Source organism: Xenopus laevis, chromosome 6L (genome assembly GCF_017654675.1).
Source record: "Xenopus laevis strain J_2021 chromosome 6L, Xenopus_laevis_v10.1, whole genome shotgun sequence".
NCBI classification, from domain to species: Eukaryota; Metazoa; Chordata; class Amphibia; order Anura; family Pipidae; genus Xenopus; species Xenopus laevis.
Window position 1 is genome coordinate 68488595 of NC_054381.1, and position 21069 is coordinate 68509663.

Sequence of the window (21069 nt, forward strand, 5' to 3'; positions counted from 1 at the left end):
TCAAAATATATAGTACACGTAGAATATAAATGTCACAATATAAGGCCGATTAGTAATTATTACAGATAATTTCTACATGACAGCAAAGAAACGAGTGCAACTAGAATAAGGATTTAATAATCAGCCTTGTGTATATTGCAGGCCAGACTTATTCTCTGCTTGATAATTTGCGACAACCTCTAAGCTTAGCTTCTCAATAGCTGTTCAGAGTGTTGCAGATACTTTAAAAGATGGTGACCCCATGTGACAAGTTTGAAGTCCTGGATCATTGATGCTATTGAGATGTTAAAACTTTAGGCTGGTACAAAAAGTTCATTATATAAAATATGGCATTTTAGCCATATTAATTTTTAGGGTTTAGTGCTCCATTAAAAGGGGTTGTTCATTTTCCAGACTTAATCATTTATATGTGTGTGTATCTAAGAGTGTGTATATATGTGCACTGGTTTATTTGAAGGGCTTGATGGACCTTGGTCTTTTTTTAAACCAAACTTCACAATATAACTATGGATGTAAACAAATACAATTTTTCTTGATTCATTTTCTGATTAAATAATTTAATGTAGGTAATAGAAAGATACATAGTAAGCAGCAATACAATTATAGCCTCGCATAACAGAGGAGGTTTTTGGCTGCCAGGGTCAGTAACTGGCTAGAAAGGAGAGGAAGGCAATAAAAAAACTATGAAAAATGCTAAAAATGGGGCATTCTAGAACATATTAAAACTTAAAAGTGAACACCCTTTTAAGCCATATTAGTAGCCATCGCAAATTTAATTTTACATCTTATCCCACCAGTTTGGTTCAACGATTGTAAAGTACCTACCACATGAAAGACTGACACCACTTGGATGTTGAAATGAAATGCAGATTCTGCAGTTTCTTTGCAAGGAGATTTCAAAGTGAGTCATATCTGTATATTCTGTAAAAAAAAAAAAAAAAAAAAAAAAAGTGTTATCAGCATTATTAAAACAATTGTTTTTGCAGAGAGTAGATTTGTCTTTTAAAAGCCTATTCTACTAACTATACAATGTACTATACAAACAAAATGCAGACACTCAAATATTACACATTCATTCGTTACATATACCTGTATTCTATTATCTACAAGTGCAAATCTCTTGCTGTATAGTACATCATACTTCAGCTCTTGCAATAGTTATTAAAATATATTGGATATTCTAGTTGGTGCTTTGTATCCTTTAATACTGCATGGGCTTAGGACACATATTAAAGTGTTGTGTGCAATCACATTGGAAAAGTTTTACAAGACCATTAACATCATAGTATATAAGGTAAAAGAGGTAAAAAGTATAAAAAGAACTGCAGTGTGTGGGAAAAATAAAAAGAATCAGTATTTCCTTGTTCATGTGATGAAAAGCCACATGATCTTAAGATTCAGTTTACCCAGATACTTGGATTTGACGGATCCTGGATTTAGTGCATCCCTAGTATATACGTATAATCACGTCACCAGAGTTGCAGAACCCTATCCATGTGCCATCAAAGCTTGAAGGATTTTCAGGTATAGCAGCACAGGTCTGCACAAATAATATTATTGCTGCCATATGCAGTCATAACTGCCATACTTTATGCCTGCTTTCAGCTAGAGATGCACAGCTGGAACAGTGCACACCCAGAGGACACATAGGCCTTTAACCTATATGGTTTCTGTACAATGGAGCTTGTAAAGTTAGTTGCAAATAAAATTCAGTTTATAAATCTACCGTATATACTCGAGTATAAGCCGAGTTTTTTTAGCAGCCAAAATAAGCTGAAAAAGTCTACCTCGGCTTATACTCGGATCATTACGGTACCTAGTTGATTCACGCGACGTTCCCCCGGCAGCTCGCACACTTCCTGATTATGCGCATCATCACTCCGCCATCAGCCGCACGTCAGGGTCATTACGGTACCTAGTTGATTCACGCGACGTTCCCCCGGCAGCTCGCACACTTCCTGATTATGCGCATCATCACTGCTGGATTCATTGCAGTCATCTCCTGGAAAGCCTACACCGTGCCCTCACCTCCCTCCCTTTCCTCTACTGCATGGATGTAAGTTATTCCCCTTATTGTATTCTCCCTTGCTGTGAACTGCTGGAGCAGGCATCCTCACCCTATGGCCTATATGTACTACAACTCTCAGCACTGTGTAATCTGTCTGTGCCACTGCTTTGGCCTCAGTCTTTTGGGCTGTGTGTAGAATAAAGTGCATGGAATTGCTATTTAAATATATATGGAGAGGACTGCTTGTTTTTCCATATGGAGCATGGGATGGAAATTACCAGTAGCTGCTGCATTTCTCACCCTCGGCTTATACAAGAGTCAATAAGTTTTCCCAGTTTTTGTAGGTAAAATTAGGTACCTCGGCTTATACTCGGGACGGCTTATACACGAGTATATACGGTATTTGAGCCTATAGTTATGCTTAAAATAATATATTTCATGAATTACATTTACTTGCCTATTGTTTTTCTGGTACTGGAGATGCAGCTGTTGATAAGAGTGCTATAAGCAGCCTGATGGCGAAGCACTTCCAATGTTGCTGGAACTTGGCTTGGATGAGTAAAGGGTATTTTATCCACCAAGATACCCATAAGAGCTTGTTCATTATCGGATACACTGGTGATGGCATAGCAGTGATCTCTGCAATCTGGAATACTCTTAAAAACGAGGATATATTTACTGCTTGTTTAATTACAAAGAAAATATATATTTCATGTCTGAGTTCTGATTCTAGTAGTAAATAACAATTTATTGTAAATGAGGACTAATCTGTCGGAGCCCTAAAGTGAAGATGGCCCTTCAATAGTCAAATAGAAACAGGCGACTTCGCAAAACGAAGCAATGCGAGTGCCATCCCACTGGCGATTTTTCATTATAGCCGGTGGGAAGGCAGTTTGGGGAGATTGTCCCCCAGAAGAAGAGGTGATTAGTCGCCGGGCGACTAAATCTCTCTGTGTGACCTTACCCTAAGGAAGTTTAATTATCTTGCTCTGGTAGCAATACCCAAGGGTGGCAAACTGTTTGTAGCAAAAGCTACCAAAGAAGAGTAGAGTATAAATATCTATCTTTTAAATCCCTTGCCACTCATATAAAAACATTTACCATTCAACACAGGAAAGTCACAGAGACAAAGAACAGGAAAACTGACAGTATCTAAAGCTTCATAAACATGAGAAACTGTTCTAACAATCCACTGTAACAGAAGCTTCCATTGCCTCAAGGTAAAGCCTTTCTAATGTCTAACTCAAGGGTTATAAAACTATTCCCCCAGGCCTCATGAGAGAGTCAGTCTCTCTCTCTCCTTGATTTTTAAAACCTAAACAAAAGTGCACTAACTGGTTTCAAGACAATTCTTTATATGAAATATTACAGTTCAAACAAGTTAAAAAAAAAATAGGTTACATTAAGCTGCCCAGCAAAACAATATTCTTTCATGGTGTTAAAAAGTTCCTGCCTTTAAAGGGCCATTATACCTTCTGTTCTCATTAGAAAGGTAAAGTCATCTCTAAATATATATTACTGTGATCAATGTAATTTAAGACATTTCGCTGAATATGCCACCAATCAGGTCCGGACTGAGAATTAAAATAGGCCCTGGCATTTCAGGTACACAGATACCCAATAAGCCCACATAGAGGCCCCCTGGCATTTGCCAGAACCCACAGATTGCCAGTCCAGGCCTGCCCCCTATGCCATCCTATTCTGCAAGAACTCTCTTACTTAGCAGCAGTAGTCATGTTCTATTAGTCCAGTCATTTAGATCTGAAGTCACAGGGAGTTATGGGTATGTCCAAGCACAAAATACATATTCTGATCCTGCCTATGGCATTGTTGCAGGAGGCACAATGCACTCAGAGATTCCCTGCAGGAAATTCTATAGTTGGCAATACAATGGTGGACAGACTAGGCTGCCAGCTTATTGGACTGTATACAATTTTGTTCTTGGCCAACTCTATTGAAACATTGAATTGTATTTGGTATAACTGTCCTGCTAAAATGTTGATTTTTGCCAGGTCATTCTTTACTTAAAACTAGTTCTCTTGCAATATTTTTCCAAGATGCTCAGTGTCTGCTGGTGCAACTAGCCCCCTATTGTGAAAAAATAGGTTTAATTGCACCCCATAGAGATGCACCTTTCTCTTCTACTGTGGGACCTGCTGCTGCACAAATGATCTAACCTCAACTAAGGCCTTGGTTTATAAGTTTTCCAGCTGGTATCATCCATCCAACTAAGTTTATACATGCATGCATTCTTTTTGTCACTACTTCTGGCTAACACTCCCACCTTCCCGACTGTATAGTAAAGTTAAATAGCCCCAAAAATATTCAGCCTCTTCCAGAAAACGCTGCCTACCAATATGAACTGAGCATCTGTACTGGCGCCATCAGTCTTGCAGCAATTATTTTCTAGGTGAATAATTAGTTCATGAAATGGAGCTTGCTTGATTCCAGCAACAGGAAGCCCTTAAAAGCAAACATTTTCAATTATTTCTTCCATACAGTAATGTATATATGAAAGAGATGAAGATGTGATAATCTTTCTTAAAATAGCAAGAAGTATGTACAACAACAGTGTAACAATACCCTAAAGCTAATATGCATTAATATTTGAGCACACGTCATATTTGGAATGCCAGCATCAGTTTCCATTGCTACTTAGAGGCATTTTGACACTTACTAACTGCCCACAGCCTAGCATTAGCTGTTAACACTTATCAGTTAAGGATCAATCTGGTTTCTAACATATTGGCATACCAAAATCCTGTGAAACCGAAACACAGATATGGAGCTTTGTCACCCGTGGATGGCAAAGCGTTAAAAATATCAAAAATACCTTTCCATCTGGGTTCAGTGAAATTTTTGCATTTAAAACACTGAATGTGGGTGGAGCCCAGGTAGTCACACAAAAATTAGGAAAAAGTCATTTTTGAATGATTACCCACAATCGCTTTAGTTACTGTGTTTTACATGTAGCAATTTCAATTGAACCGAAAGGAAAGGTATTGTCATTGATGTAATTGAACCGAAAGGAAAGGTATTGTCATTGATGTAATTATCAGGATTTCTTATTCCAGACAAGCCAAAATGACTCATTTGACATCTCAAATTCATTAAAAAGCTATAGGCAATAATCATTTTTAAAAAAAAAATCCTATTAAATTTAATTAATATTAACCAATGCAGATATAGGATATATTATCTGGAACGCTTGGGACCTAGAGTTTTCATTATGTAATTCGGATCACAGTACCGTAATACCACAGACTAAAAACATCTACAAAGTTTTATTCTAAAGGCAAAGTAGGAATAAATATAAAATAGGCGTTGCCATACAGTTTAGACAGAACGCAGTTTAGACAGAACGCAGTTCCAGAGGAATCAATTAATTACACACATGAAAGTTGCTTTTTTAGAATCATTTTAAATTCCATGTTGACATTCTTAATATTTAATTCATACCTGTAATACACTGGATTTTCTGAACAAAAGGTAGAAGTAATGGTAGAGGATCAGTGAACATGAAGCAAAAGCAAGCAGGTAAATCCATGCTGCATTCATCATTAAGCAAAGAAAACAAAGGGATGCTGAAAGAATGGAAACCAGATTAAATAAAGCAAGCATAACACTGCCTATCAATTTGTACATATGTAGGATTAGTTTTTTAAACTAAATTGAAATAACCATGTACGGAGATAAACGAAAATGCTTGAGGCGCTGCCAGCATAGATTGGTACGGATTAACTGAAATAAGATTATCTAAAACTCTAAAATCCTAAAACATTTCATTTGCTGTATTGAAAAGCCTGAGATAATCCAAGTCCACTACTGCTAACATACAAAATGTTCTTTAAATTTAAAAAGAAGAGCGCCCACCTGTACACAATACCTCAATGTCGTCCTTGTAACCAGTTACTTTTGGCTGCATGCCTCCACCACTGGTACATGGACTCTGCAATAATTTTATAGTATCTTATTAAAAACTTTGAATAGTGGGAACAGCTCTATAATCCTCTATAATATTGTCATTTAGGATGTCACAATTTTTAAAAAGCGTAAAATCTTTTAGGCGCATCTTCCATAAAATCACTGTTAATATTCTTGGTGTCATTAGTTCTGGTAAAAATTTTGAATGCTACCTCTGAATTTTTCACCCACTATCGCTGTAATTCATTCTCTGTAGGAATGTACTTCCTGAAAAAGTACCTGGAATATTTTTGTAGGGATGCACCAAATCCACTATTTTGGATTCGGCCAAACTCCCAAATCCATTGTCAAAGATTCGGCTGAATATCGAACCGAATCCTAATGTGCAAATTCGGATTCAGATTCGGTTCAGCTGGGCAGAAGGATTTGGCTGAATCCTGCTGAAAAAGGCGGAATTCTGGCCGAATCCCAAACCGAATCCTGGATTCAGTGCATCCCTATATTTTTTCATTTTCTTAAATAGGTTTATTAAATATGTTAATAAGTACAATGGATACAAAGAGGGCAGTGATGAAGATTAAAATAAAGAGAAGGCTAAATGGGAGGGAAAAGGGGAGGCTTGTCAGTTATTAATTGTCAAGAGTAGTTAGATGCTGCCTTGATGTGGAGAATAAAGCAAACAGTGCCAGAGATTCTAGTGTATGACAAGATTTAACATACATAGAAACATACTTGCTATCTTGCTGAAGACCACTAAACAGTGGAGAACTTGGAAGCCGGAACCAGTTGTTTGTACCCATGATACTCAGATAAGCTTTAAATCCAACCACCAGTGATCCTGCATTTGGTTAAATAATGTACTGTTAGGCACAACCAGTGAAATAACAAATATTCCATCTAAGCTGTGCACACTACAAGTTGTGCTGCACACACAGAATTGTGTGTGACACACCATTTAATATTTATTTGGACAAAGCTGCATCTTTGCACACACAGTTAATAATGGGCATAAAGAGATTAACAACATAAATTTGAGGTAACATTGGGAGTAACTATAAAGTAGAGCATACCCTACAACCTACAGGCAACTGGCAAGAGAGGGAGGCCTAGTGAATCTGCATTGCTTATAAACCCCACCCCACTTATGCTTTCAGGGAAGGAAGGGAATCACTACTAAGACTTCGTACGGGATATTGCTTAAAATGTATTTTAAGGGAATGGCTTGATATATAGGGAGGGATCAATCAGTAATATTTGGTAAAAATTCAGTATGCAAGTAAAACCACACTAAGCTTTAAGTCTCACAAAGGCAATCTATATGAAGATAGGAAATATTTTACTCAAAGTTATCAGCTGTGCAAAATAATTCATCCCCTTGACCAGTGCTACAGGGGCTTGTGAAGATAGGGGAAGCAGAAACCCCTCTTTATCTAGAGTTCTCTTCTTTAGCAAGAATCCCTATATAGAAAATGTAGGACATTGATTATGGGCTTTTTACTGTTACTAGTATTATTTTAATGGAATATGGTCATGATTTTTATGGTGTAAATAATTCACTCCTTATACCATTTAAAATAGTTTTTCTGAACCAAGTATATATTTTTTTTTTTACTTGTAATATTGGTCATTTTGCAGGATTCTGTGCTTTCAGAAAGAGCCAGCACTTGATGACGGAATTGCTTTCAGACAGGCTATTGTTTCTCCAACTCAATTTGGTATAGCAGTGGGACTTGGATTTTTACTATCGAGTGCTATTTTCACATGTACCAAGGAGTTGTTATTTTGTGTCTGGGAGCTGTTATCTTGTCACATTCCCATTGTTCTGTTGATGGGCTGCTGGGGGGAAAGGGAGAGGGGTGATATCACTCCAACTTGCAATGCAGCAGTAAAGAGCGACTACAGTTTTTCAGAGCACAAGTGAGGAAACCTGACAACATGTCTAGCCCAATGTCAAATTTCAAAATTAAATTTAAAAAATCTGTTTGCTCTTTTGAAAAACGGATGGGTTGTTTTCCCATTACAGAATCCCTTTTGTAAACTGTAGGTTATTAAACAGTATGGTTGTATTTCAGTGAACATTAAAGTGCAACCCTACTTAAGTTGCTTCCAGCACCCCAGAAAAACAGACACCTAGGTGGTTATTTATCAAAGGTTGAATTTTAGAGCTTTTTTTTTATACCTCGAATGAACTCACAATTCGAATGGTTTCTTATTTAACAAGAAACCTGAATTGATCTTGTTTTCGAGTGAAACCCACCAAAAAAACATCATGAAGGCTATTAACATCTTCAAATATTTCATGGGACCTCTGCCATTGACTCCTACATGACCTCAACAGGTTTTAGATGGTGTATTTTCGGATTTTAACTATTTTCAGGGCTGGGGTATTATAAATGTAAAACTTGAGGGGTTTTTTTGAAACCGAAAAATAGATTTTTGATTAAAGAAAAATAACCTTGAAAATCTAATATTTTGTGGAAATCACAACTCGATCCTTAATAAATTTGCCTGTTACTGTTCTGCCTGTCAAGTTCAACATGTACAAGAAGTTAGAAACACCATCTTTGTGCTTCAATAGGATGAACAATACAAGCAATATAACACGAAAATAGCTATGTTCCTTGTATCTACGGCACTTAGCAATTGAACATGCTGACTCACCTACTATACAAAATTATTATTATAGTAGTATTACATTAAATAAATGTTTGCATTGTAGTAAAAAAGTGATATAGAATTTATGAAGTATAACATAAGAGCAACCATCTAATGTGACATTAGAAGCATCTTTCAAGGGGGTGTTCCCCCTACCACGTGTCATCTTGGAATCCAAATACTCTAACTTTCTTATATGAAATGGAACTTATTTCATTGTTTAACAAAAAAAAATATATATATATACATTCCTAAAAGCATATTGCAGAACTGAAGGCAGAATAGATTTACAACTGTAAGATTATGCCAGAATAATTGAAGTCAACTCTTCATGGTTTATACAGTAAGAAAGTGAAGCAGTTACATTTTCTTCTTACTAAAAGTAGAATAAAGACTGAAATGCAATAACAAAATACAACAGAAAAATATGAAAAAGTTAAAAAAAAAAAAAGAACACCAGTGTGGCTTAATATTCTCTCCTGATCTATTGGTTATCCACGTAACTACCAAGTTTTATATTTCAGTATTGAAACTTTACCTGGCTTTAGCTTTTCTTCTAAAAGCTGACATGGCGAAACATAATATTCAATACCCATTGGAGTTCCTAAAAGAAAAACTCTAGTTTTAATGACATAATGCATACATTATAATTATGCGCATAGGGTTAAAATTGTCTTTTCCAAATAGAAATAGAGAGAGAGGTTGTAAAGTAACAATTGTTTTTTATAAGTCATGTTAGAAAGAGAGTCTCTGATGCATAGCACTAGTTGTAGTCCTGCACTCTAGCTCATTTAGAAATTTAGCAACACTTGTAGAATAGTCAGCACATAGTTAGCTTGGTGTTTTAAAGTGCAGGCCCCACAGCAGCCAGTTTGGCTGGGTTGGAGCATGCTCTATTTTCACTCTTTAATAAATATGACCCAAAGTATCTCTACCTACAAGCTCCTATAATGTAAACGTGTTCCTGTTCAGTAAGACTGGTTACATTGTTAGTTAAATTGGGTTGAAAAAAACACCAAAGTCCATCAAGTTCAGTGCCTATTTTGTTTACTATTAGACTGGTTTCTTTGTAACAGAGGGATCTCCTTAGCTCGTGTGCCCCTGCCCTCACACCTCCCCCCTTTCTAATGCCACTGCCTAGTAGCCAGTCTTTTCCACTAGCACAGTGGACTCCGTCCTTCCATTGAGGTGCAATTCATCACAGCTATATAGATTGGGGTGACCCAATCTATATAGCTGTGTAAAGAACACCAATGGGATGTGGGAGTCCACATCTCTGATGACCTCACCTGGACCACCAACACCACCTCCATCACCAAAAAGGCTCAGCAGCGTCTTCACTTCCTAAGATGACTGAAACGGGCCAGCCTTCCGCCTCCCACCCTCACAGTGTTCTACAGGGGCACCATAGAGAGCGTCCTGACGAGCTGCATCTCCACTTGGTACAGTAGTGCCAGCTCTGCTGACCGGAAAAGTCTACAGCAGACTGTCAGAGCAGCTGGCAACATCATTGGAGCGGCTCTTCCATCACTGCAGGACATCTTCCACAAGCGCTGTGTAAGAAAGGCCTCCTGCATTGCACTGGACTCCACACACCCCTCACATGGACTGTTCACGCTGCTCCCATCCGACAGATGCTTTCGCAGTATTAAAGCCCGAACAACCAGGCTGCGCGAAAGCTTTATTCCGCAAGCTATCAGACTCCTCAACTCACTGCCTGTCCTCCCACTACATTCCAGACACACCTGAACTATGAACTTTGTGAATTGTTAATTTATTTGCACAATTCTAAAAGGTTTACACATGTATATATCCAATTTCTGCCTATATATTGCACATTTCATGTTTACATATTTATTGTGTATTTTTAAAGGTGGCCATACATGGAGAGATCCGCTCGTTTGGCGATGTCGCCAAACGAGCGGATCTCCCTCCGATATGCCCACCTTGAGGTGGGCAATATCGGACTGATCCGATCGTGGGCCCTAGGGCCCAACGATCGGATCCTAGCAAACGCAAACGGGCGGATCGCGGGACCACATCAACGAACAGATGCGGCCGCGATCCGACGGGATTTTTAGTCCCATCCGGTCGAGATCTGGCCGATCGGTCTGTCGGCAGCTTTTATCGGCCCGTGTATGGCCGTTAAGTGCCTTTTTGTGATATGTACTATCTGGAGCCTCGTCGTCTCGTCTCACTGTATATTATTATACTGCTGAGATGACAATAAAGTTTACTTTGACTTTGAAATGCCCTAATTTTAACATGGGAATATTGTAAAGTACCTATATTTGAAAAGTGTAATTTAAAAAATCTTTTAAAATGTTTTTATATTCAAAATTTATGTTTAAGGTGCATTCATACGGTGTCCCAAAGTCATCCTATAGTGGGCCTTCTGCCTCAGTTTGTTTATAGATAAGAGAACAATCCTCTGCATTAATGCTATTAACAGTGCCTTGCTGAAAAGTAACTGTTGGGTATGTAATACTTATGATGGTGGCAGCATCATGCTGTGGGGATGTTTTTCAGCAGCAGGGACTGGGAAACTGGTCCAAGTCGAGGGAAAGATGGATGGTGCTAAATACAGGGATATTTTTGAGCAAAATCTGTGTCAGTCTGCCTGTGATTTGAGACTTGGACGGAGGTTCACCTTCCAGCAAGACAATGACCCAAAGCATACTGCTAAAGCAAAACTCGGGTGGTTTAAGGGGAAACATTTATATGTGCTGAAACGGCCTAGTCAAAGTCTAGACCTCAATCCAATTGACAATCTGTGGTCAGACTTGAAGATTAGTGTTCTCAAGTTAAAACCATACAACATGAAAGAGCTGGAGCAGTTTTTTGCCTTGAGGAATGGGCAAAAATCCCAATGGCAAGCTCATAGAGACTTATTCAAAGCGACTTGCAGCTGTAATTGCCGCAAAAGGTGGCTCTACAAAGTACTGACGTTAGGGGGGTGAACAGTGAAGATTTCTGTTATTTTGTCCTATTTGTGGTTTGCTTCACTTCTTCAAAGTTGTAGGCATGTTCTGTAAATGAAATGGTACAAACTCTCAAACAATCCATTTTAATTCCAGGTTGTGAGGCAACATAACTTGAAAAATGCCAAGGGGGGGTAACGGCTTTTGCAAGGCACTGTTTATTTTGTTATACCAAGATGTAGATCATAATATGGTTTCACATTTAATATTTCTTTGTTTTTGATGCAATTTTCTCTGTTAATATTTATGCTTTCATTATTTAAAATTATACCTGCAGAGATACATTTGTTGAGAAAAAAAACTCACCTCCACATCTAGGGGAGAGAAAACCCACTTGTCCATGCAAAATTGCAGATTCCCTTTTGTCGGTACTTTTAGAGCTAAAAAACAAAATAATTGAAAGCATACATGAGTCACAGTGGCGTTATTTGCAAATAGACATAAAACTCTGTTTAAATAAACTGATAATTTAACAATAAACAAATTTAAAACATTTTAAATATTAGTTGATGTCAAAATGTTTAGTGTAAAGCAATAGTGAATGCAGTTGTTTTAAAACAGATAAAAGTAAAAGGGTCAGGTGTGGCAATGGAAAGAATAAACTTCCCCCACCGGTTATCAATCACCGATATTGCTTGTAAACAAAACACTTATTCTGAGAAGTGATGAGCGAACTTTTTGAGAAACTACAGAATAATTTATGAAAATGTCTGCATTGGAGTCAATGGAAAGGAGAAATTAAAATGCTCTGTAACATCATAAACATTGCCCTACTTTCTTAGAGAATCTTTTTTTCAACTATGCTGTTCTTCATAGAAATACATAAACTGTTCCCATGTTGTCAAATCCATCCAAACATTGTGCCTGGATAAGATTCGTAGACATATAGGGGGAGTGTTACGGAGGACTTCAATCTGAAAGGTCCATTTGGCACCAAAAGCATTTCCAGTGGCTGTATCACAGGTTTCCCCTGAGATCACCGAGATGACAGGGAAGCAGCAAGATAGTGTGATGCTGAAGTATGTGAGCAAGAGCAGATTGAAGTGTATATGATGCTTGTTGTGTGTGAGGGGGGGTAGAAAAAGAAGTCTGGTAGGTCAAGAAACTGTAATCAGTGCTATTGATATATTGTCGTTCAAAATGGTTAAATTGTACACTTTAAGATCTTTCACAATAATAATTCTTTGAATAATAGTCCCACGCCCAATTCATGTGCATAGACTACAGTCCCACAAATGAATACAAAAAGCAGCTATTACACTTTCATGAAAGAAATCAGTATGACAAATATCAAGAGGGAAACACTATTACAAGTCTAAATAGAAGCTATTTTAAGCAACATAATTACCCCCATCCAATTTCTTTTAGAGAGCACCGGTATAAAAAACAAGCTTTTAAACCCCAGTCAAACAAAGTTGTTTCACTGGTCTGGTGCTCCTCTTTGGAGAAAACTGCACCACTGTTCTGCATCAACAAAGACAAGGCACTGGCTTATATTACAGCAAAAGTTAAATCAGTCAAAAACAGGAATACCATCTTTTTATTACCTTTTATTAGTAAAGGAATACAGGAAGGGACCCACATAAATACATTTCATGTTTTATATTTTTATAGGCTAAGCATATAACTGAAATGTAGGACAACACAAACATGTATGGTACCTGAAAATATTAAATATTCCACTCAGATCTGCTTCTAAGGACCTCAAGGCAACATATACCTTAGCTTTTATTTCACTATAAAACAGAAAAGGTAAATTATATATTGAAGAAGTTTAAGATGTTAAAAAACAAAACATTCTTAAAACAAACACCCATTGTAAATAGCCCCCCCCCCCAGACTTGTGTCTCACAGACACTTTCTGAAAACAATAGTGCTTTATTGCACCCCCTGGTAGTTAGTTATGCCACTGTTCAAACAGAGTAATAGTGATAAGTTCAAAGAATTTTAGTATTAGTGGTAAGGCTGTCTGACATGTCTGTCAGCAATAAACATGCAGGCTTAATTCCGCTTGCAAGACACTCGTCCTGCTGGTTTCCCTTCAAATTGCTGAACCAGTTGCTACCTAAGTGTGTTGCTGGGTGAAAAGCAGACAGGGATGTAGTATTTGTTAAAAATCCTTTTTCCGACATCGTCACCCCAGTTTCATATGGGAATACCAAGTTCTTTAGCCTGTCCCATTTTCCACCTTCACCTGTAGTCTTGGAGTTATTGCTTCTGTTTTTAGATAGTTCACCAGAACCAAGTTTCATTAAAGGGGAACTCAGGCTTCGAAACCAAAATTTGATAAAGAGGCCCACATTACACAGAAACCCCTAATATACCCATCTATTTCTTCAAAAAGTATGAACAAATGCCATTTTCTATGCTGCATTTCTGCTGGATAACAGTTCTTCTCTTTCTTTATCATTAGAAATCCTGGCAAGGAAGGAAGGAAGGAAGGACTAAACACTGATGTTAAAAATTGTAACAACTACTCCACTGTTTACAGACAGCATGCAGGGACTACATAACCCACAATACATTGCACTATGATGTTCCCTTAATTATTGAAATCACGTGTGCAGGAATTGTGGGGTTTGGTGGATGCAGTATAATGACAGCTGGCTGTTGATACAAAGTAACAGTCAGCCAGCTCAGCAAAGTAATCAGAAAGATCAGCAGAAAAGCAGGGGGCTAGGCTTAGGGAACTGTCAGAAACCATTAAAAATCATAAAAAAGTCTGCATAATTTTTAATTGATGTATATTGCAAAGTTGCTTGAAATTATGTTATTTTCAAAAAGCTTCAGTAATGTTTTTGTGGAGTTCCCCTTTAAAGGCAGCTGTACTAATTGATAGAATAGTTGCCAATATTCCACAGATGCTGATATATGTATCAACTAATGCAGCAAATTGTAACAGTTCCAAAGAGATGATTCACGACATAGATTGAACTACGCATGCTCTTTCAAGATCCGTTTCATTGCTTTACAGAAGAGGGTCAGACGACAGACAGAAGATGGTGCCTTTGAACTCCACTGCACAACCCTGCAAATTTATAGCAGGTCAGCAGAAGGAAGATTTTTTTTTTTTTAAAATTAAGAATTTGTTCCTCTCTCCACCACAAGCATATAACGTCACAGTGGTTTGGGTATGAGAACAATATATTATAAATTAATAAAAATACAAAATTAAATAAAGTAATACTGATGCTAAAATAAATGCAGATATTCTATTTGGTCAGGTTATTCTTTACCACATCTGCATTTATAAAATATAAATTATTTCATGTAGAATGTATAATTAAACCATAGAATTCTTAATGAATCAGATGAAAATTGAGTATAGGACTGGCCAGATATGGGATGACTTTGACGTAGTTGGCCAGCTTAAATATATTGCAATATATGGACAAACAATCCCTGTTTTGTTTAAAGGGTAAGGCATTTTTCAGTAGCAGTATGCACAAAATGTCGCTGTCTTAAATATATTGATAATGGGTTGAGTACAGAGGAATCTTGTATTTGTCTATATGTATTTTGTGGTCACAGCCTCATTGCACCCCCGCCTAATGATTTTAAAAACTAGTGGTGAGCACAACTTTCCCCTGTTTGTTATAGTTATACAGGAGCAGTGACCAGCTCCATGTTGTAGCTCCCACCCCCTCCAACTATAGTCAGGTGATCCCACTGGTGTCTAATAAAAGGGCAGCCAAGTTTGGGAGTTTTACTTTGAAAGCAGCTAGTAAGTTGCAGGTAAAACGTATTCGTCCCTTTTATAAAATGTATAATTAAACCATAGAATTCTTAATGAATCAGATGAAAATTGAGCATAGGACTGGCCAGATATGGGATGACTTTGACGTAGTTGGCCAGCTTAAATATATTGCAATATATGGACAAACAATCCCTGTTTTGTTTAAAGGGTAAGGCATTTTTCAGTAGCAGTATGCACAAAATGTCGCTGTCTTAAATATATTGATAATGGGTTGAGTGCAGAGGAATCTTGTATTTGTCTATATATATATATATATATATATATATATATATATATATATATATATATATATATATATATATATATATATATATATATATATATATATATATATATATATAGTCCAGAGGTTCTTAACGCACACCGTAATGCATGATTCTGAGTCGATACCTGGGTGCTATCTTCAAGGGCAAAATTATCCAAATGTCGAACGAAAAAAAGATGCACACCAGGGTTTGTGTACAAAAGATTAAAAATCCATGTTTATTAAATTACATTAAAAAATTCGGCCAACATTTCGGTCTGCTCCTAAGACCTTTATCAAGACCATGATATATATATATATATATAAATATAACCAGTGGGGTAGTACAGCTTGGATGGACAGAGTAATAGTCGTTTTTCCCTAACTACAGACAAAATTTAAAAAACAGCTCAACAAAGAGCAACATTGAAACATTTATAGTATAGCGTAAACGTGTCTGCAGGTGTTAAAGTATACACTTGGTATGTGGGGTTCTAAGAATAAACAGCATACAAGTTTTCTATTTACACTCTACCTGTTTCCTGGAATGTTGTATAAACGTAGTAGTCCTTCCAAACTTTGACCAAAAGATTCAAAATCCTTTGCCCTGCAAAAGACATATTGAAGAATTAGAAGCAGACATTTATTCTTACATACAAGTAGTTTTGTGAAGAGTTTGAAAAGTATGCTCCATAGTGGGTAAATTACCACTCAAAGGGTTAAAAAGTTCAAAACTCTCCCCAGAGTGAAATCCGCAGTTCCCTATTGCATAAGAGTTATCCCATGGTAAACTGTTCTTTCACCCACTGATAAATATCTAACATGTATAAAAAAAAAACCCATCTCCTAGAATAGCAGTTAAACACCTTTTTTATACTAGTGATCAGTTTTCCCCCCCTTATTTTCTACCTTATATTATCAGTAGCTGGCCTGTACTAATCAGCACTTTGTCCACTCATGGATGATGCTTGGAAGAGGATGTGAGCATCAAAAGTGCTCATGGTACATTTTTCTAGATCTACAGTTAGGCCCATAAATATTTGGACAGAGATCTTCTTCCTGCTGTGAACGGCGTTTTGGCGCATGCGCAGTAGGATCATTTCGCTGGTACGGATCTACTGCGCATGCGCCAAAAGTCACGCGCATGCTCAGTAGATCGTACCGGCGAAATGATCCTACTGCGCATGCGCCGTTCACAGCAGGAAGAAGATCGCGTGGAAGAAGATGTCGTCCGTGAACTCCCTGGACTGGACCTGCGCAGAAGGGTAAGTAACAAGTTAGGGGCATTTGCCCAGCGGGACGGGTAGGCCAGGGGGTAGGAGGGAGGGTGGGCAACAAACGGGAGGGGGGGTGGGGGGTTTGCGCCAACTAGGTTTCCTTCCCCTTTAAGAATGGAAAGGCTAGATTGGACTTTGCTAAAAAATAAAAATAAAATCTAAAAAAGCCAGCAAAATTCTGGAAAAACATTCTTTGGCAAGAAAAAAGTATGAAGGAGGCGTGGAACAGCTCATGACCGTAAAGCATACCACATCTCTATAAAACATGGTGGAGCAGCGTCATGGCTTGGGCGTGCATGGCTGCCAGTGGCACTGGGAAACTAGTGTTATCGATGATGTGACACAGGACAGAAGCAGCCAAATGAATTCGGAGGTGTTCAGACACGGTCTGCTCAAATCCAGCTAAATGCAGTCAAATTTATTGGGAGGTGTTTCATAATACAGACTGACAATGACCCAAAACATACAGCCAAAGCAACCCAGGAGTTTATTAAAGCAAAGAAGTGGAATATTCTTGAATGGCCAAGTCAGTCACCTGATCTGAACCCAATTGAGCATGCATTTCACTTGAAGACTAAACTACAGACAGAAAGGCCCACAAACAAACAGCAATTGAAAGCTGCTGCAGTAAAGGCCTGGCAGAGCATTAAAAAGGAGGGAACCCTGAATCTGGTGATGTCCACAAGTTCAAGACTTTAGGCTGTCATTGCCAGCAAAGGGTTTTCAACCAAGTATTAGAAATGAACATTTTATTTTCAGTTTTTTAATTTGTCCAATTACTTGTGAGCCCCTGAAATGAAGAGATTGTGTTAAAAAAAAGGTTTTAGCTCCTCACATTTTTATGCAATCTTTGTTCAACCCACTGAATTAAAGCTGAAAGTCTGCAGTTCAACTGCATCTGAGTTGTTTTATTTAAAATTCCTCGTGGTAATGTACAGAACCAAAATTAGAAAAGTCTCTGTCCAAATATTTATGGGCCTAACTGTATACCTGGACCAAGTATGTCAAGTTGACTAGAGACTTTCCTCAGTATTGACAGTGTTGGTTATGAGTGGGCAAACATAAATGTACTGAGAAGGTTCAGTGGGCCTATCATGTAAGGTTGCATAGATAATTAAAAGACCATGGGAATGTGGGAAAACCATTCCCAGCCCTTTCGTTACATAGTTGTAATGTTAAGATATAAATCGTGCCTCGGTGCGAACTTCATGGATCAGCAGAAAGGTTGGCTGTGTCAAATAGACCCACATGAGATTTTAAATATGGAAAGTGGCCTGGACTGGCAGCAGTTGGCTGTTACTCACAGGGAAACTTTGGAAAATGTAGTGTTGCATATACTTTCCCACTGATGATTTACTTTATTGCCAGTTGGAAAGCATTTCGGGGAAATCTATTGCCTGCAGTAGCTAAGATTTAAACGTGGGCAGCTAATCTCCCCATGTGCCATTAGCCTTAACCAGAAAGGGGGAAAGCCAACTGCTGTAACAACATAATGAGACAAATGATAATATTCCACTGGGGAGGGGTAGAATTTTCTGAAGCAAAAACATAATATTCTTTCAGTGCCTGGTCAATATAGGTTATACTCCCTTTCTAGTTAATCTATTGTCCATTCTGGACAGCACTACACTTTTTAAAAAATAGTTAGAATGCCTCTATCACATCACGGCACAGACCTCAATGTTTGAGCCCTACTGAGTCAACTACAAGAGGTCCTCTGCACTCAACCCATTATCAATATATTTAAGACAGAGACATTTTGTGCATACTGCTACTAAAAAATGCCTTACCCTTTAAACAACACAGGGATTGTTTGTCCATATATTGCAATATATTTAAGCTGGCCAACTACGTCAAAGTCATCCCATATCTGGCCAGTCCTACGCTTAATTTTCATCGGATTCATTAAGAATTCAATTGCTTATACATTTTACAAAGGGACTAAGTTTTACCTGCAACTTACTAGCTGCTTTCAAAGTAAAACTCCCAAACTTGGCTGCCCTTTTATTAGACACAGTGGGATCACCTGACTATAGCTGGGAGGGGTGGGAGCTACAACATAGAGCTGGTCACTGCTCCTGTATAACTAACAAACAAGGGAAAGTTGTGCTCACCACTATTTTTTAAAACCATTAGGCGGGGGTGCAATGAGGGTGTGACCACAAAATACATATAGTCAACTACAAGAGGTCCTCTGCACTCAACCCATTATCAATATATTTAAGACAGAGACATTTTGTGCATACTGCTACTAAAAAATGCCTTACCCTTTAAACAACACAGGGATTGTTTGTCCATATATTGCAATATATTTAAGCTGGCCAACTACGTCAAAGTCATCCCATATCTGGCCAGTCCTACGCTTAATTTTCATCTGATTCATTAAGAATTTAATTGCTTATACATTTTACAAAGGGACTAAGTTTTACCTGCAACTTACTAGCTGCTTTCAAAGTAAAACTCCCAAACTTGGCTGCCCTTTTATTAGTTTAAAGGGTAAGGCATTTTTTAGTAGCAGTATGCACAAAATGTCTCTGTCTTAAATATATTGATAATGGGTTGAGTGCAGAGGACCTCTTGTAGTTGACTATATGTATTTTGTGGTCACACCCTCATTGCACCCCCGCCTAATGGTTTTAAAAAATAGTGGTGAGCACAACTTTCCCTTGTTTGTTATAGTTATACAGGAGCAGTGACCAGCTCTATGTTGTAGCTCCCACCCCTCCCAGCTATAGTCAGGTGATCCCACTGGTTTCTAATAAAAGGGCAGCCAAGTTTGGGAGTTTTACTTTGAAAGCAGCTAGTAAGTTGCAGGTAAAACTTAGTCCCTTTGTAAAATGTATAAGCAATTGAATTCTTAATGAATCAGATGAAAATTAAGCGTAGGACTGGCCAGATACGGGATGACTTTGACGTAGTTGGCCAGCTTAAATATATTGCAATATATGGACAAACAATCCCTGTGTTGTTTAAAGGGTAAGGCATTTTTTAGTAGCAGTATGCACAAAATGTCTCTGTCTTAAATATATTGATAATGGGTTGAGTGCAGAGGACGTCTTGTAGTTGACTATATGTATTTTGTGGTCACACCCTCATTGCACCCCCGCCTAATGGTTTTAAAAAATAGTGGTGAGCACAACTTTCCCTTGTCAGCCCTACTGAGCCAATCTAAGAACAAATGCTCAATTTTGCAAGATACAGTCTGGTTAACAGTGCCTCCTTATTATCATACATATAACATTTCACAAAAAAAGATTACTTAAAGTGATACTGACACAAAAAAATTATTCAAAATATCAATGTACATCAAAAGTTACCTATTGGCCATGTTGATCGTTTTTCACTCATAAGGCTGCTTTTGTAAGTAATTGTTACTTGAAGTTCCTAAACCTGACTGTTTTGCCAACCTGACTGTCCCTTCTCAACATGTCAGTTAGAGTTTCTAATGCCAAGACTGCTGAAGCTCAAATATGGCAGCACCCTCAGAGAGGAACATCGGGGGTTCAGATGGCTAATGTAAAAGCATCTGTAAATACTGTTATGGCAAAATTATAGCTAGCATGTGAAGACAATATTATGATAGATGTAAAAAAAAAGTTTAATTTCTGGTGTCAATATTACTTTAAACATGTCTGTTACATCAGGTGCAGTTGTATTACAGTTTTACTGAACAGAAGAGTAAACCTATTTTTTTTGACAAATCTTTATATTCATGGACAGGCAACCCTAACTGGAAATACAAAATAATGACAAATAGACTGGTATATCATTCCATTCACTGCATGTGGCTGCACAAGTATAGTGTCTGCAAATTGTTAGACATACCCTTTCTGAGATGTTAAATAAGTTAAATAAATGTTAAATAAGTCCCTTTAATACAATTGTAGCAACAATTGCTCATACAACATACATAAGTGCAATCTTTTGTAAAGCATGCATGCACTCAAAGTTTTTGCAGGGCCCGAAAATCTCACCAATATCTAACCCAAAGCCGACTTTACATTGAACCCAAAGAACCCATATTTCACCTTTTTTAAAGGCCATGCACAGGAGATTGTTAAATTCCTCTATGATATGCAAGTTACTAATTAAAATGGATCAATAGTTCCTTAAAATATTCAAAATGGATGCTTAACATATTATACTGATTTTAGCCTGGTTAAATTAAATAAGCAAAACTTACCTACTTATAGGTAAGCCTTTTATTTTAAAATAAAATTACA

General features: G+C 37.7%; 1 protein-coding gene across 1 annotated transcript in view; it reads right to left on the reverse strand.

The window, feature by feature from the left end:
• Nucleotides 1-21069, reverse strand: part of med1l.L (mediator complex subunit 1 like L homeolog) — a 39879-nt gene that overhangs the window by 6289 nt on the left and 12521 nt on the right. The window contains exons 7-15 of the mRNA XM_041566143.1: nucleotides 16105-16176; nucleotides 13230-13304; nucleotides 11875-11948; nucleotides 9126-9191; nucleotides 6665-6770; nucleotides 5468-5592; nucleotides 4362-4471; nucleotides 2466-2664; nucleotides 826-921 (exon numbers count right to left, since the gene is read on the reverse strand). Coding sequence (XP_041422077.1) covers nucleotides 826-921; nucleotides 2466-2664; nucleotides 4362-4471; nucleotides 5468-5592; nucleotides 6665-6770; nucleotides 9126-9191; nucleotides 11875-11948; nucleotides 13230-13304; nucleotides 16105-16176 — 923 coding nt within the window. The remainder of the gene's footprint in view (nucleotides 1-825; nucleotides 922-2465; nucleotides 2665-4361; nucleotides 4472-5467; nucleotides 5593-6664; nucleotides 6771-9125; nucleotides 9192-11874; nucleotides 11949-13229; nucleotides 13305-16104; nucleotides 16177-21069) is intronic.